General features: G+C 40.0%; 1 protein-coding gene across 1 annotated transcript in view; it reads right to left on the bottom strand.

The window, feature by feature from the left end:
* pde1ca (phosphodiesterase 1C, calmodulin-dependent a) overlaps nt 1-18,282 on the bottom strand; it is a 55,051-nt gene that overhangs the window by 31,909 nt on the left and 4,860 nt on the right. The window contains exons 4-7 of the mRNA XM_053342372.1: nt 12,964-13,077; nt 12,256-12,438; nt 4,345-4,411; nt 2,366-2,482 (exon numbers count right to left, since the gene is read on the bottom strand). Of these exons, the coding sequence (XP_053198347.1) occupies nt 2,366-2,482; nt 4,345-4,411; nt 12,256-12,438; nt 12,964-13,077 (481 nt within the window). The remainder of the gene's footprint in view (nt 1-2,365; nt 2,483-4,344; nt 4,412-12,255; nt 12,439-12,963; nt 13,078-18,282) is intronic.

Here is an 18,282-nt window from a genome sequence, read left to right as displayed (position 1 = left end):
ATCCTCAACTACTCGCCTCACACATGAGGTGTTGACCACTCTAATGGCCGAAGTCATGGCTATAATGAATGCCAGACCGTTGGTTCCTGTCTCAACCGACCCTGAAACGCCTGAAGTTCTCTCACCTGCAATGCTTCTGACCCAGAAGGCCAGTGTTGTGTCAGTACCACCTGGAGACTTTGAACTCAAAGACCTCTATAAAAGCCAATGGAGGCAGGTCCAAGGTCTTGCAGATTGTTTCTGGAAAAAATGGAAGCAAGAGTACCTAGCAACATTACAAACCAGAAGAAAATGGCAGGGCGAGAAGCGAAATGTGCAAGAAGGCGATGTTGTCTTGCTTAAAGATGGCCAAGTCAAACGCAATGAGTGGCCCATTGGGCTTATTGTGAAAACTTTACCAAGCGCTGATGACCGAGTTCGGAAAGTTGAAGTCAAGATTGTGAAGCAAGGAGTTGCGAAAACATATCTCAGGCCTGTTACGGAGGTAATCGTGCTCCTACCTGAAAATGGACAGAAGAAATAATTGATAGTGGTATATTTGTAAATATACCAGGCGGGGAGTGTGCTGAGCCCCTGACCTTGTGGCCATCTAGTGGCGACTTTTGGTATTGCTCTCATTTTCCCTTCTCCATGGGCTACAGCTAAAAGCTAGAAGCTAGCAGCCTAGAAGCCTAGCAGCCTGCAGTGAGCAGTGTTTTCCTTTACATTCAGCCTTGGAGTAGATTTGTCCGTAAGTATTGTTGTAAAAGTGATTTTGAACATGTTTACAATGTCAGTGTTTTATGTATATTCATGTATTGCATGTAAGTAAATTCTGTTCTGTACTGTTCAGTTTTACAGAAACAACATCAGTAAAAAACCATACAACTGAAGACGGTTTGGCTGAGTTTTTGTTCGCTATCTGTCTAACCTTGTCCATACGCGAGAGTGAGGACAGAATAGACGTCCTTTTTAATGGTTTAGTTGTATGAATTAATTTGGGTTATTTTGTATAGGTTTATTTTTATTTCTTTTCTTTGGACTCTTTTTTTTTTTTTTTTTGATTATTTTCTTGTTTTTGTGTTCAATTAGATTGTAAATTGTGTATTTTCTTTGAATTAAGTGTATTGCTTTAATTTCTGGTTATTTGAAAGGGTTTAGTTATATTTGTTGACCTGAACTAGTTTCCTTTCCCTGGTGTGAGTGACTTTGACCATTTTATTTTAAAAGATTGTAAAAAAAAAAAAACTCTTATACCTTGAACCACGTCTCAAAGCCAATTGAATAGAGCGAACCTGTGTGTCTACTCTCTGGGTGAAATTCCCAGGTTGTCGTGCAACCTTTAAATTTCTGGAAGATATTTGACACCTGATAGTAATTTACCCTACCCTCGCCACAATTGATTTTGTCAATTTGTTGCCGATAAAATTAGGAAAAAGTCTTGGTTTTATCCCATCTTTCATAGTTACTGGCCAAAGAACTTAGATTGGTATTCTAAAATATACAAACATACTATCAGATCTGACCCAGTGCTTGCTCTGCTTGGCTGCTTGAGACTAGGCTTTACACGATCAGGATTTTTGGGGCCGATCACCGATCTGATCACGTCTTCTTTGTCCACGCTCTGTTAAACTCAGCATGCTCCTCCTCGTGTTCCCTATCCAAGTACATTTGTGGTGTTGAAACATTTTCCAGATGCTTCCCCACAAGGTACTTTAGTGTTGCACAGATTGCAAATAGCTTGTGTTTTATCTGTCTGCCTACACCACCGACATGTTTGTTTTGAATCCGACAGCTAATGATTAAAGATTCAAAACTTCATTGTCTGTCACATTGTGACAGGGCTCAAAACTAACTGTCGGATTCAAACAAACATGTCGGTGGTGTGGAACTTTGGAGTTAATGAGACAGATAAAACACAAGCTATCTGTAATTTATGCAACAGGAGCATCTGCAAAACGTTTCAACATGACGACATGGATCGGCGAATGAAGACATTACAGCCGACCTCACAAATTGCATAAAATGCTAAATATCGGCCGATCCGATATAGCCAATCAGATTTCTAGCTTCAACCATTCAAATGAAAAGGATTCGTTTTTTTTTTTAGAACAGGAACTCATGTTGTGTTTCTTAAAATCTGGGGCCCTTTCCTTGATTTTAATATGGTTTGATGTCTGTTTGCTTGTGTTGTCCTCTTTTGCCCTGCAACTGTGCTACTATACTGTATTACCACAAACACTCTTGTGTGGAATGATAAAGTATGTATTTATCTATACAAGATTATTAAATGTCTAACATATCTGACTTGACCTGATAAATTAAATATCTAAAGTGGCTGAAAAGGAAATGGATGTGGCAGTGGAACTGGTTTCTGTTCACATACCTTGAAACGATTGATTAAATCATATCTGGTGAGCAGCTCATAGAGGACAAATTTCAGTGCGTGGTCTCCACTGGCTTCATTCAGGGCAAACACATCAAAGGACCACATGTCCAGATGCTACAACAGATACAAACAACAACTTCTATTAGCACATTAATATCAGCATACCTGTTCATCTTTACATTGTTGTAACTTATTCTTTAAAATATCATATATAAAAGAACAACATAAACAGTTACCATATTCCCACTTCTTTAATTCTACATGACCATGACAAGGTTTCAGTTAAAATCTTGTCATGTCCAGGTAGAATTGACTGCAAACAAATTTGAAAACGGGGTTCTATATTTACAACAAACATGATTGATAGTTAATACAAACATTACATTGTGGTAGCATTTACATTTGGTGGTTTGGTAATAACAAAGCAATAATGGTGTAATATTTGGATTAATAATAATGAAATAAGGTGGTAATTAACAAGAAATGGGTAATAGGTATAACTAGGAAATGTTTTTTCTGGGTAATAAGTGCCCAAAAACAATTTCATGGTGATATTAGATTAAACCAACTCCATAAAACCTTTAAACTTTTGATCAGCAGCATATTGTGTTTAGCTAAAAGTGGGCTAGGCCTATCGAACGTATTTCCTAGTAATCACTATGCCTCTTGGTCTTGGTTGAATCTAATAGTACCATGAAATGAAGTAGAAACATGTAGTTATGCATTTTGCAGCACTGATTCATGGCTATCAGATGAATACCAGTTGTGTTTCTGGGTAGCAAATCACATCATTTAAACATGTTGGGAACATAATTGAGGAGATTCTGAGTACTTTCCAATTTTGACTTTCAAGAATTGTAACTTTTACAGTATTATGCTGATAGTAGGCCATAATATTTTTAAAACATAAATTGTATCACCTCATTATTATAACCCCAATAATTAACAGAATATTACCACTTTAAATAAAAATATGATATAACCTTTTTTTTAGCAAGTTACTCTATTTTTTTGCCAAAAATTTACTCTGCTGTTACTAAAATGTTCCATTTCATTGTTGTCTTTAGTGTTTCCAGCATAATGACACCTTTTTGTTTTTGGTTCCTTTTTACCCTGTTACAAATAAGTCAAATATTACCCATACACCAAGCTATTACTTGTTAATTACCATTATACTACATTATTATTACCCCTTAATTGTAAATATTACCTCACTGTTACCATATTATTACCAAGCAGAAATGTAAAGTGCTACCAACATTTCCTCACTGATAATGTTGACCTCCATTAAACTGTAAATGTTTAATGATGGTCAGAGTATCTCTGCTGTGGCAAGCGATCATGGTTCCTTCAAGTTACATGTCTTATTGACATTCATCATCACCCCCCCCCTTAAACCCTTCTCTTCCCCATCACCCCATCAGTCTTTTATAGATTCAGATTTAGACATTTTATCTGAATCTATGTATGAAAGACTGATGGGGTGATGGCACCCGCATTATAGCATGCCATCTGACATCCAGCTGTTCTCATAGCAAACCCCACTGCTTATAGCCCTTTTCCCTTAAGCTCTGCTATGTCCCATGCTATTCTCTCGTCTTCCACCCTTCCTTCAGTAGTAATAATTTCAGGTAGGACCAGCTAGGGTCCTACCACATTGGTGGAATTCTCCTTTTTGCTCTCATTGAAAATAGATATCATGTGAGTACCTTCCCATCTTGCATGGTGTGCAACATTGTTGCTTTATTCTCTTACACCAGGTCATGCATCCCTCGATTTTTCCTCACAAGAAAAAGTAAAAATACAGGAAGGAAAAAGATACAATTCTCCAAAGGGATTCTAAATGAACAAGTACACAGAAGTAGCTTGGTCCGTGTAGTAAAATGGTAAAAACAGTATTGTTATTTAGGTTCCCTGGGGCCAGATTCACCATATATTTCACAAACACACACACGCACACACACACACATTAATACCTTGAGCACAGTGATGACATGTGGGGGATAACTGAGGCCAGCCATGTTGGAGGTTCGTCTGTACATCCTGTCACAGAGATAAATGTCAAAACGAGCCAAAACACATTGGCTGCTACACTGCCTACACTGACTAATATGGTAAGGAAGGAAGGATCCACATTTTCAGCCAAATAGAACCATTAAATACAGCGTTAAATAGAACTATGAAAGGTAAACAACAAACAAACAACAATAATAACAAAAGGAAAACAAAAGGAAACAACAATAATTACTAATAAGGACAAAAAGAGACACATAGGGTGGGAAAGAGACTTGGGAATAACGTATGAGGAGGAAGAATGGAGCACGCTGACTGGGGAGATGCTAAGTCCAATGAGAGATGCCAGGTCCAAACTCATCCAATTTAAAATATTCAATAGACTATACTGGACACCAGTGAGGATGAATAGACTTGGGCTAAATGAGTCAAACCTGTGTTGGCGCTGCAAAACAGATAAAGGAGACCTTCTCCACATGTTCCTTCACTGCCCCAACTTAACTGCCTACTGGCAGAGGGTTACAGAAAAGATCATAGATAGTCTAGGGACAAACATCAATCTTACTCCTGCATTATGTCTCCTGAATAGTATGAAAGGAAATGAGAGAGTGAATGAGAAAAAAGCATAGTGGCTAAAGATAGCACTCACCACAGCAAAAAGAGTCATATTGAGGCACTGGGCAGGAAAAAATAACCCGACCTACTCTGAATGGCTCAATGCGTTAACAGAAACAGCTTCATATGAACAATTAATATATGAAATACATGGTAATACATTTACACAGAAATTTGGGAAACGTTTTTAACACAAATCAGGAATGGACAATCTGGGACCGGAAACTGAAACCTGATAAATATCTAATACTGTTTATTAGTGCATTTCTTTGACTGACGGCTTGGGGGGGTGGGGGTGGGGGTGGGGGGTTCTTGTAGTGTTAGTATTACCATTATATACATTCAAATGTAACACACATCAACTGTGTGACTGTATACATTGTCACAGATCATTTTAATTTTTTATTTATTCTTTTTTTGAAAATTCAGTGAAGTGCAGAAAGTTATTTTGTGTATGAATGTATGATTTATATTTGTTAACACAAAAACTAATAAAAAGTAAAATAAGAAGAAAAAGAGACACATAGGTACTTCAAACATGCAATGTTGTGAAATAGAATAAATATGAACTCACAAAGTACTTTATATGATTTAGATGTCAGAACATGTGATATTAAAATACCATTAATTGATCGTTGTACGGTTACTCTCTCAGCAAACTTCTTCTAAGTAAGTTCAAGCCATTTCCTCTCATCTATTTCACTATAAATGGAAGATCGTATAGTAGGCAAGTCTAGCTAGTGTCACCATATGGTAAAGGGAAACTTAGGGATTTTTCAACCTGAATCCTACGGAGCCTAATGGGGACGACAGTTATTGAAATTAGTTGAGTAGTAAGGCTCTAGCTTTGAGCCTTATTATTTTATTTTTAGAGTTCAAACCCCAAAGGGGTCAAAGCCCTTCTGTGTTTGTACCACTTGATTATTATTATTCGGGCCCAAGCATGAAAGTGGATGAAGCACATTTCAAAGTCAAAGCCCCCTACTTTAAATTTGATGCACATGTACAAAGTTTGGTAGACTTTGGTAGACGTAAGATCCAGCCATTTTTTAATTTACTTTATTTTTCACAAAATGAAGTCATTGGCAGGCAATGTACCTCAACAAACGCCACCAACAGAATGAACATGAAAAACTAACTAATTTTAGGTTGACATCTGAATATCTGTGCGATGCTAAGTTGCAAAGATTGTGATCTTTCATGGAATACCCTTGGTGTTGTATGCTGGTCAATTCGACCTAAAACATGAAACAGGAAGTTTACATTGTCCAATCCACTCAAAATGACTCATGCTTGATAAGAGTCCAGGCTTGAACACGTCAATATTGAATCATAGACATAGTGCTATCCACTGACAAGTGGAGTTCTCTCCACAATGGACACAGGAAGTGATATTTAACTCCTTTGTGCAACGTCCATTATTTATGAGAATCATTGTCAGTTGCCCTTTGTTAAATGTGTTGATGCACTAATATTTCACTTACGTAGTATTGCGTACAGGCAACAGGAAGTGAAGCCTAAATGCAACATTCATCCTGAAAATTCAGAGCCCTGTCAACTGACCTTCACTAGTGTTACCACGGCTGCTGCTCGCACTGAGCACAAAAGTGCAAGGAACCTTTTATTTTTGCAAAGATCATTTGTATTATTAAAATGTTTGAAAGTTGATCTTTCCACCATTTCAGATTTTTTTGTTAACAGATTTTTGGCTTCTGTTGGCACACATTTCTCTGATTTCACCTTACTTCCATAGTAAGAGGACCCCAAACTAAACTGTAACTGCTTACCAAACCATTGAAGGAGTGGCCTGATGCACTGAACAGGCCATAATTCTTCAATACTGAATTGGATTGCAACTTTGGGAATGTTGTATGCAACGATACATTGTGCTAGATATCATACAATTCTACCTAAAGGGGGCGCTAATGTAACATTATAACATGATGTTAGTGCAATTCCGTCATCTTTAATAAAAATGAAACTTGGTTCACGAGCTGTGCATGAAAATGTGCACAACATACTGAATAATGGCACCAATAGATCCACCTTTTGGCCATTAATAAAAAATAATCACACTACTTATCGACCACCATATCTATTGAATGTAACATACCATGTTTATAAACTTCTGCAAAGTTTTGCAGTTGGGAATGCTGAAAAATTCTGTAGTATTTTCAGTATTGCTTTGAGATTGTCACAATAGCAGAACAAGTGGACCCAAATGCAAAGACCGAAAGCAAAAGCAGGGCTGAAGAGAAAGGTCTTTATTCTGGGATGTGCAGGCAAAAACCAAAATTTGGCTGAGCTAAGCAAAAACCAGTGGTGGACCACATCTTGGAATAAAGATTTCATAACATGCTGTATTTTTGTATTTTCATGGCCCTTTAAAATAAAAAAAAGATTAATTGATAATTGATCGTTAATTTTCCCAATAATCGTTCAAGGAAATTTCTTCATATGCCCATCCCTATTTAGAATTAAACAAGTTTACTGCAAGACATGCTCTTTATGACACAAAATGATTTGCAACATAAATCCTGTGCCCTATTTCGCAAAATTATCAATTAAATCATCTCAGTCCATGGAGTTACAATGGGATTAAGATTGTCTCAACCTTAAATTGCTAACAGTTTCACATAAACTGGATTTCCAATTTACAATATGGTTAAAAACAAATGCTTTCAACTAAGCTCACAGCAGGATGAAAGGAAAGACATGAGACCGGAGGCAACATTGCAGTTTTATTGTCCAAAAACCTGTAGAAAATAAAAAGGCCTAACAGTATTTTAATATGAAAAATGCTCATTCTGCCTCATTGACTCACATGCCATCAAACTAACTTAAAGTGTTAAAGAGCTGTCCACAAAGCTAACATAACATCCTGTAAACAGCAGTACCTGGCACACGCTGTGTGTTCCAGTGTGTTGGCAGCTAATGAAAATAGATATTGATGAGCTGTTACTGCTGTATGTTGTACAGAGAAATAAAAATTCAGTGTGATTCAGTGTGTTGATCAGTATAAGTATAAGTATTTCAGACACTAGCTACTGTGATGTTTCAGTATTTACAGACCAAACTGCACCGACCTAAAGCAGCAGATGTTGTGTGATGTGTAAAAGCACACCACTGTGGCAGAACACATGTTGTGAGTATGGACTTGAAGCCTAAAAGACATGCAAACTTTATTATTTTTTCAAATTATAGACAACAAAGTTTCAGTATGTTTGTATAATAAAGAGAGACAAACCTAGCTAAAGAAATCACCTTTGGTTGTCATTTTGCTCTAGTTTATAGCATGTGAGTCCATGGTGAGAGAAGAGCAAAGCTGCATTAAAATAAATGAATATAAATAAATAAAGTTTCCAAAATTAATTTGGTATTTGCAAATTTCCAAGTTTTACTGGAAATGTCAGGCTGGACGCAGATGCTGTATGATTTGTATGAAGGAATTTGATTGGCCATCAGTGTATCTTTTGCTCATCAAATTGCTCTGAAAGTGATCCAACAATATCATTCACCACTGTCATTGACATTCTAGTTATGGTGTGGACTCTGCCATCCACTTGAGTTAGAACAATCTTTAAAACTATAAAACCTTTTTCAAACTATGTATTGCTATCGTTATAGTTTGTAGCGGACACAGCATCAGTATAGCTCAGAACATCATCTGGTCAGAGTCACCTTTGACCCTCAGATGAGTAAATTGGACCAGGTTTGATATAGAGACTGACAGGGCCTCTCTCTTGGACAAACTAAGATCCATTAACATTGCATGGAGCAACCAAAAGTGACAAGAACTACATAAAAGTAACGAAAGACAGATTTTGGTGTCTCCTTCGGACGTCATAATTTTATCGGAGAGACTTCTTCCATCAGATTAGAGTCACACAGACCACGGTCATAAACTAAAAGACACATTCCTGACTTTCCCCCCTCTGTGTCTCCTGAAACCACACAGAGCATGAAAGTGAGAAAATTAGTGTTAAGAACTTAAACAAGAACATCTTAGTAAATAGTATGGTTTCAACAATACCAATTACTTATATCATTATCAATTACCTAAAGAAACCTCCACTGTAACAGCTATTACAGCGATCACAGATAAATGTGTATTTGAAGAACTGTGATTATACTTTCACACAAATTTGGTATGAAAATAATGTGAGAAAGTATTACATTGATGTTATGCTTACATTTTGGTGATAATCAATTATCTATCATGGAATAAGTAGAATAACAATGTGTTATGTTTGATCATATTAATCCTTTTAAGGTTTTAATGAATGGCAGCTTGATGAATCAAGCTGATGTCGTATCAATGCCAGAATAATACATCCTGTGTTCTATGTAAATAGGTTATAGTATGCATTTTATAATCAGGATTAAATACTGAATGAATGATGATGATGAAAAGTTTCATGGTAAAAAGCTGGAAACTAGATCCTCAGAGTAGTTGTGTTGAATTTGATTGGCTGACACACAAGCCCTCCCCAGGGACAAAAAACAGCTGCACCCATCTGAAACCGACTTTGCGGACCTGAACGGGCTTTGCTGACCTGAACGCACCTGAAAGGGCTTTTGCCCATCTGAAACGGTCTTTGCGTTGTTTCAGGTTTTGCTTTGTCCATCTTTTTTCTTCACCTCACACATTGTTAACTTAATCTTTAGTTATTCTTTATCTAAGTTTTCTTAAGTTTTGTAATCTTGTAACTTTCACCAGCAACGTACAGAGATGATTTTGATGATTTTGACGTGTGGCCAACACGCTGAGATCTCCAGAAGGTTATTAAACAGTGAACTAGTTAAATTGGACTTTTCCTCCATCTTTCATCAACCTGAGAGAACTCTTGAGCAGACAAACGTCTGTCAACCCTACGACTGATCATAACTGAGAGGAACAAAGTCTGCCAGTGGACAACTACCGGAGCCAGGCAGTCTGACGAAAGGCCAGCCGACCCGGACCATCCTCACCCCGCCCGGACCACGACGCTCTCTGAGATCTTCCACTTGGTGTGCGTACGCGTGGTTCTGAAGGACGGACAGCTGAGGCCCTCCATGGATAAAAGTAGGACCCAAATATTGCTTTAATCAAGGGTTGAGGTCAGATCGAGTAATTCTAATTTTCTTTAAAAGTAAGACTCAGTAAAACTTACAAGTTTTCTTAGTTTCCACATAATTACATATCTTTCATTTAAATTCATCGTTCACCATCATCTTTCATTCATGTCGCTATTTCGAGTCATCTCTTGAATTCATATTGTATTGTATCATTACATTTATTTATACATCATTTATTAGTAGTGTGCAGTTATTAAAATCCATAAAACTCAATCAATGGTGTATGTCTATTGTTTGAAGTGATACAGGGGATCTATTGAACCGTAGAGTCATGAACTTTAGATATTTGACTGATTCAGAAATGTATTTATTTATTAATTATTATGATTTATTGATTTATTAATTGGCTAATCAAACAACCAATTAAGTAAAAATCTTTTCCTTCTTACGAAGGTGGTGCCCCTGATTACGAGAGCTATTTTCGATATCTTTTAAGATCCATAATTCGCTGCAAGTTCTTGGTGTGGACAGGCTTTAACTGTTAAGTAAGTGCATAGAACAAATATCCTGACATGCAAAACTATTAATTATCATTAGAAAAATGACAGCAGCAGGAAAATCCTGCTTATCTTGTCCATGGACATGTCATTATCCTTCAGTGTAACCTGTTTGCCTCTTTAAAAGGGAACAAAACTGTCCATTGCCAATCCTGCAGACATCCAAAATACACTAGAGAGAATGACTAAGGGAATCATGGCCTCTGCTGACAAAATCCTGAATATGTGACTATCAAGCTCATGGGAGCACCTTCCAGGTCACAACAAAATAAATCAACACAAAATTGAGAAATGAGATTCCCCCTTATGCATTTTAATTGCTGCTGTCCATTTCTAAACACAACAATCAAAGAAAATCAGCTAATGGGTAATTTTAACATCTTCCATTTCTTATTATCAAAACAGAAAAAGACCCATTTTCTGTTATTTGTATATCAATTTATAAATGGTAATTGGGGAAAAGCTTGTTCCTTGATTCTGTTTTTCTCATTTCAAAATGAAAATTTGGTGGGCACAAAATACACAGACTTAACACCTCCCTTCCTCTGTATTTTTTTGTTTTTAACCGTTAGTCGCCTCAAATGTTCAGGTTTCAGTCACAATTCACAGCTGTCTTTATCTCACTAACACACACACATACACACAAAATATGTATAATAACAACATCAGATATTGGTATGCATGAACACATACACATCATTGTCAAGCAAACTTTCTGCCTGGAATAATTACAACTCATATTTCATGCAATTGAAAGTCTGAATACAACAATCTGACCAATCAGACACATTTTTTATAGAAATTGCATTTTCTAGTTATTATAACTCCACCATTTTCAGGGGTCTAAACTGCTGTACAATTTGTTGTCCAAACTTCGTTTGAACATCAAATTTTGTCACCATTTTGGACGCATTTTTCACATCTATTGGCACAAATTTCATTTAATCTTCACCACACTTGGTACATACCACATTTAGATGACTCTAAATAAAATTACTAGTTCATTTTTGGAAATCACCACTTGTCTATAATTATTAACTAAAATTCTGAGGGCATGCTCTGATGCACTTAATGGGCCATAACTCTTCAATACTGAATTGGATTTCAACTAAGTTGTTAAAGTTGTACATAAGTCACTTTACGCAAGTGTGTAACATGTAATACGATTTTACCCACAGGGGATGCTTAAGTAATATTATAACAATATTTACTTTATGAGTCATACAGATGGGAATGTGGAACAAGTTTCTAGCATTTGATACCTTTGGGTTGCCATTTTTAAAGATTTAAAAGATTGCTGCTGTATCCGCAGCTTGCAGCAGTGGGAGCCACTAACAGCCTCCAGTTCACATGCATTTACCTCAGAAAATACAAATATTCTAGTTGAAAATATTATACTAATCTGCAATATCTCAGTAGGATTAACAGTAATTTGATAATTATTATAAATTATATCGCTAATAATAATAATTCATCATTAAATCAGTAGTAAGAGTTTTTAAACATTCTTTGTTCTACCCTTGGACCCAGACTATAGCTTCCACACAATTTGTCGATATTTTGAAGTGCCAGAGGACAGATTAAGTAAACCAACCAACACTGGACCCAGCTAAGACAAACTAAAATAATTAAAATAAACCAAACCTCTCTACAAAGATGCCAGCCTGCACCGCATGGACAATGCTGCGGAAGCGTGGTTTGTCTTCGTTACGCCGCTGCATCAGGCCCCTCTGCCGGGTGAAGGTGCAAGCTAGCCAGTCACGAACTTCTGACGGCACCGAGTCTGACTGGATGTCACTCAGCTCATCATCCCGATCCACCAGCCGCCTGCAGGGAGAGACACATAAACAAAAAGCAAAGAATCATAGAATGTACATTTTCTGCAGGGTGTTGTGTCTTGAATAAAGGTTCAAATGATCATCTGATGCACTGCTGTACTGTTTATGTTCCAATTTTGGATGAGATTTTTGCTCCAACAATCATGGATATATTTGAAAAGTATATATTTTGAGTAGTAGCAACAAGTAGCAACATCTGATTACTATAGTTTGTTTACACTGCCTCCGCATTCTCACAGAGAGCCAATTGGCAAGTTTCACAGAAAGTCTGAACTAAGGGGCCAAATGAAGGGCCAGCATAACATTAAGTAGTTATTTGAAGTGAAACAAATGAACTTAGAAGACTGTTAATCATGAAGGTAATCTTTGTTAAAAAAAAAAGAAAAAGGAAAAAAAGAAAGAAAAAAAAGGAAAAAGAAGTTTTGTTTTGATCTCAAATAGCATATAATCAAAATCAGACAAAAATCAAAAATCAAACCAAACTAACAAACTCGCTGAGCTTAAAGTTCCTTGCCTGGTTTCTTCAATATACAGGGATTCAAGGACTGTGGCAGCATACTCCAGGTTTTTCTTCAGGTCAACCACAGATGCTTCGCCCCTCTCCAGCTGCTTTACTAAACAGCGCAACCTGCAACACACAACCACCACAACAGTATAACCTAGACCACTTCATTTACACAAGGCCACATGCTTCATTTCATATGTGGAATCAGAAGTCTGGGAGAAAGGGGGGATGGGGGGTACTGTCACATCCTATTGTAGATTGTGTTTTAGTTTGAAAGTTATTCTTTCCTTGTGTATTTTGTTAGTTTTACTTCCTGTGTTTCCCCTGCCTTGGTTGATTGCCTCGTGTGTTTCACCTGTCTTGTTTTACTCACTTGTGTCCTGGTTTTGGTTTTCAGTTCAGTCTCTGTCTGAGTCTCTGTGTTGTGCTGTGTTTTGTTCTGTGTTATGGACTACATGTTTTTCCCTGCTTATGTCATCCGTTGTTGTTTTGCCAGTTTTCATTCAGCCTTTGTTTTTCTGTTGAGTTTTCTCCTGAGTTGGCCATTAAAGTGCCCTTTTATTTTCCGAGACTGTCGGTTTTCTGGGTCCACCCACTATGCACCCGTGACACAAGACTTGGACCAATTATGGACGCAGCAGAAAAAAACTTGTTCTGGGGAACCCGCCTGGATCTGGGAGGACCTCGCAGCTTTATGAGGGGGACCAGAGCCAGGCCCCAGCTACCTCGCTGCTGGGTCAAGCCTCAGCCAGAGCCTCATCCCCAGACACAAGCCTCAGCCCCAGCTACCTCGCTGCTGGGTCAAGCCTCAGCCAGAGCCTCAGCCCCAGCTACCTCGCTGCTGGGTCAAGCCTCAGCCAGAGCCTCAGCCCCAGACACAAGCCTCAGCCCCAGCTACCTCGCTGCTGGGTCAAGCCTCAGCCAGAGCCTCAGCCCCAGACACAAGCCTCAGCCAGAGCCTCAGCCCCAGCTACCTCACTGCTGGGTCAAGCCTCAGGCAGAGCCACAGCCCCAGACACAAGCCTCAGCCCCAGCTACCTCACTGCTGGTTCAAACCTCAGCCCTAGACACAAGCCTCAGCCCCAGACACCCTGCTGCTGGGTCAAGCCTCAGCCAGTGCAGCAGGCCCAGCCACCTCTTTTCCCGACAGATATGCAACTATCTCCTGTCCCAGCTGGCGTGCAGCTACCCCCTGCTCCTGCTGTTGCTATGAATGATTCATAACTGGTCTATTAGTAGTTAATTCATGATTGAGAACACTGTCCAACATATATGTAATCATATATATTATGTCTTCAGCTCATCTATAAACTCATATAAAAATGTTTATAAACATTTAATGAATGCTGTTCCCATGATGACTCAGACAAGTTCTACAGATAACTCAGTTAAGCTGAATCATGCAATGAGAAATATTTTGTAGTATTTGTTAAGATGATAAATGCAGATCTAATTTTAACTATAGATTACTTGTCTGGACATTGTAGTTTGTTTTGCTGAGTATGAATATGCATGTTATATAGAACTCTATGAATTAAGGTGAAAATATTTTCACCAGACATTTCTTAGTGACAGCAGGGATACATTTTACAAAATTAAACACAGTAGCTTTTAATTTTTTTCTTTCTAAACATAAATAGTGGTTGTGTCACTAACTAAGTAAAGGTCAAGGGCCAAGTCAAGTCAAGTCAAGCTTTATTTATAAAGCACATTTAAAAACAACCTCAGTTGAACCAAAGTGCTGCAGTTATTAAAATTAGGGCTGTCAGCATTAACGCGTTAATCGCGATCAGATTAATGCAATCCATAACGCGTTAATTTTTTTAAATCACATTTTAATTTTGCAAGCCTTTTTGTCCCTTCTACTCACCTGTAGACGGCTCCTCTTGTCAGGATCCAGTTCGCCGCTGCTCTTTTTCTGTCCATGTTTTCTTGGCCTTCTGGTAGTTTCTGCATCCACCCTCCTCTGCACACCTGAGATTCATCAACCTCGTTTCCTGCTCTACAGCATTTATAAGCCGGTCTCTTCCTCAACTCATCGCCAGTTCGTTGTTTCACCCACTGTGGTAACGCTTGGCTCTTTGATCCTGTATTTTAGTATACCTTGACCCAGTTTTGGATTTACCTTGCTTTGGACTTACCTGTTTTTGTGTTTCTCCTCTCTTCCCAGCCATTTGCCTGCCCTCAGCCTCGCCTCACCCAGCCCTGTCATCTCCTGCTGCATTTTTGTTTCTGTTTTTCTGTCTGAATAAACCATCCTTGGTTTCAGATCTGCATTGTGGGTCGAGTCTTTTGTTCTGTTTAGAAAACTTCTGACAGAACGAACTGGCCATTTACAATGGACCCCGCAGATCCGACCCATCAGACACTATTTAATCAGGGCACCATCATCGGACAGCATGACCAAATAATCCGTGCTCTGTTTGAGAGTAACCAGGCTCTGTCCGCCAGTGTAATGGAGGTTTCCAGACAGGTTACTTACCTGGCTTCCACAATCCACTCCTCACAGGCCAGCTCGGCTCCGGAGTCATCTCCAACCACCCTTTCCCCCAAGGACTCTCACGTGAGTGACCCTGAGCCATTTGATGGCAATTTGGATCTATGCCGAGGATTTTTGTTGCAATGTGGACTGGTTTTTGCTCAACGTCCGGCATCTTTTTCCTCTGATGCAGCCAAGACACGTTATGTGCAGGGGTTACTGAGGGGGAGAGCTTTGGCTTGGGCAGAAGCGGCTAGTTCCCATGAGGATTTTTGTGTTTTACCATTCGCTGTCTTCAAAGAGAAGCTAAGAACTGTTTTTGATCATCCTAATTATGGGAGAGACGCCGCAGCTCGTCTCTTAAGGCTGAAGCAAGGCACCAGACCCATGGCTGACTACGCTGTTGAATTTTGGACTCTGGCAGCTGATGCAAATTGGGATGGTGCTGCTTTACAGGCAGTATTTTTGAACGGTCTCTCTGAGCAGCTTAAAGATGAGCTGGCTGCCAGAGATGAACCTTCCAATGTTTCTTCTCTTGTGTCCTTAGCCATCCGTCTGGACAACCGGCTACGAGAGCGACGACGCCAGAGACATGCTCCTTCCTCTTCAACTGAATCTGCACCTGGGAGATGGTCACCGTCCCTCTTGCCAGCTCGGTCAGGTACTCCTGCTCCACCGGCCTTGGTCTCACCTGTTGATGAGCCAATGCTACTCGGTAGAGCCAAACTGTCGCCAGAGGAGCGCCAGCGTCGTCTGAGGTCCGGTGAGTGCCTGTACTGTGGCCGATTGGGACACTTAGTGGCCACCTGCCCGACTCGGCCAAAAGGGGAGGCTCGTCAGTAAATTTGGGGGTCCTGACGAGCCCCTCGACACCTATAGTCAAATCCCCCGAATTGTCTTGTTTGCTGGTACCTGCCTCTGTTATGTGTGGACAGACTGTGCTACCTCTACAGGCCCTAATTGATTCTGGTGCCGAGGATAACCTCATTGACTCGGAGGTTGCTACTCTACTGGGGTGCCAGTTGGAGAAGTTGGACAGACCAATTCCTGCCTTGGCATTGGACAGTAACATGTTTACTCAGATTAAGCATCAAACATCCCTGGTAACCCTCACCGTCTCTGGCAACCATCATGAACAGATCACTCTAAAGGTAATCTCAGCTCCACGCACACCTCTGGTATTAGGACACCCTTGGCTAATGCTCCATAACCCACACATTGATTGGCCCACAGGCTCCATTAGGGGTTGGAGTCTCCACTATCATTCTTTCTGCCTTCATTCGGCTCGACCACCTTGTGTTAATCCCCAGTCTGATACCAATAAATCTGAGTTTCCTGATTTGACTGCTGTACCCAGCGAGTACCACGACCTCAGAAGTCTTCAGTAAAACTAAGGCCTTATCGCTTCCTCCACAAAGACCATATGATTGTTCCATTGACCTGCTGCCTGGGGCACCCCTCCCTTCCAACCGTTTGTACGACCTTTCCAAGCCAGAACGTGTAGCCATGGAGAAATATATCTCTGAGTCTCTAGCTGCGGACATAATTCGGCCCTCTTCCTCACCTGTAGGAGCTGTTTTTTTCTTTGTCGACAAGAAAGACAACACTCTCTGTCCCTGCATTGATTTTCGGGGTTTGAACAATATTACCATTAAGAACAAATACCCACTCCCCTTACACAACTCTGCCTGCGAACTCCTTTATGGTGCTACTATCTTCACTAAATTAGATCTTCGGAATGCTTACCATCTCATTCGCATCAAGGAGAGGGACGAGAGGAAGACAGCATTCAACACTCCACTAGCCCATTTTGAGTATTTAGTAATGCCGTTTGGTCTCACCAATGCTCCTGCAGTTTTTCAAAATCTGATTAATGACATCCTGAGAGATTTCCTCAACAGATTTGTTTTCGTCTACCTTGACGATATTCTGATTTTTTTCTCGTTCTATTGACGAACATGTTACCCATGTCAGACAAGTCCTCTCCCGTCTGTTGGAAAACAAGCTGTTTGCTAAAGCTGAGAAATGTGAGTTCCACACTAACTCTGTCTCTTTCCTTGGCTACATTGTTCAGAGTGGTCGTCTCATTGCTGATCCTGCCAAGGTCCAGGCAGTGGAGAAGTGGCCGGTCCCAACCTCCAGGAAGGAACTGCAGCGGTTTTTGGGATTTGCCAATTTTTACCGGCACTTCATTCGGGAATACAGTAAGGTTGCCTCACCTCTGACTAAACTAACGTCTGTCAAAGTGACGTTTAGGTGGACAGAGGAGGCTAACATGGCATTTCTGAAGCTTAAAAAGTTGTTCACTTCTGCACCAATTCTTGTACAGCCTGACACCAGTAAGCAGTTCATCGTGGAAGTCGATGCTTCTGACTCTGGTGTCAGGGCTGTGCTGTCTCAGTATGTCGGTCCCGATAATCGTCTGCATCCATGTGCCTTTCTGTCTCGTCGTCTGTCTCCTGCAGAGCAGAACTATGATGTCGGCAACCGGGAGCTACTAGCCGTCAAGCTAGCTCTGGAGGAGTGGAGGCACTGGCTGGAGGGGGCAGAGAAGCCGTTCATCGTCTGGACAGATCACAAGAACCTCGCTTACATCCAGACTGCTAAGAGGTTGAACTCTCGCCAAGCCCGGTGGGGTCTCTTCTTCAGTCGATTCAACTTCTCACTCACCTATTGTCCTGGGTCTAGAAATGTGAAGCCAGATGCTCTCTCGCCGGTTTGCCTCCAGTAGCCCTGAGGCTGAGTCTGAGACCATCCTCCCTCCAGAGCGGGTAGTGGCCATGCTCACCTGGGGCATTGAAAAGATCCAACCTGACCCAGGCACCGGCCCAGTCAACCGCCTGTTTGTT

This window comes from Scomber japonicus, chromosome 21 (genome assembly GCF_027409825.1).
Source record: "Scomber japonicus isolate fScoJap1 chromosome 21, fScoJap1.pri, whole genome shotgun sequence".
NCBI classification, from domain to species: Eukaryota; Metazoa; Chordata; class Actinopteri; order Scombriformes; family Scombridae; genus Scomber; species Scomber japonicus.
Note: the sequence above shows the minus strand (reverse complement) of the source record. Positions and strands in the feature narration are given on the sequence as shown.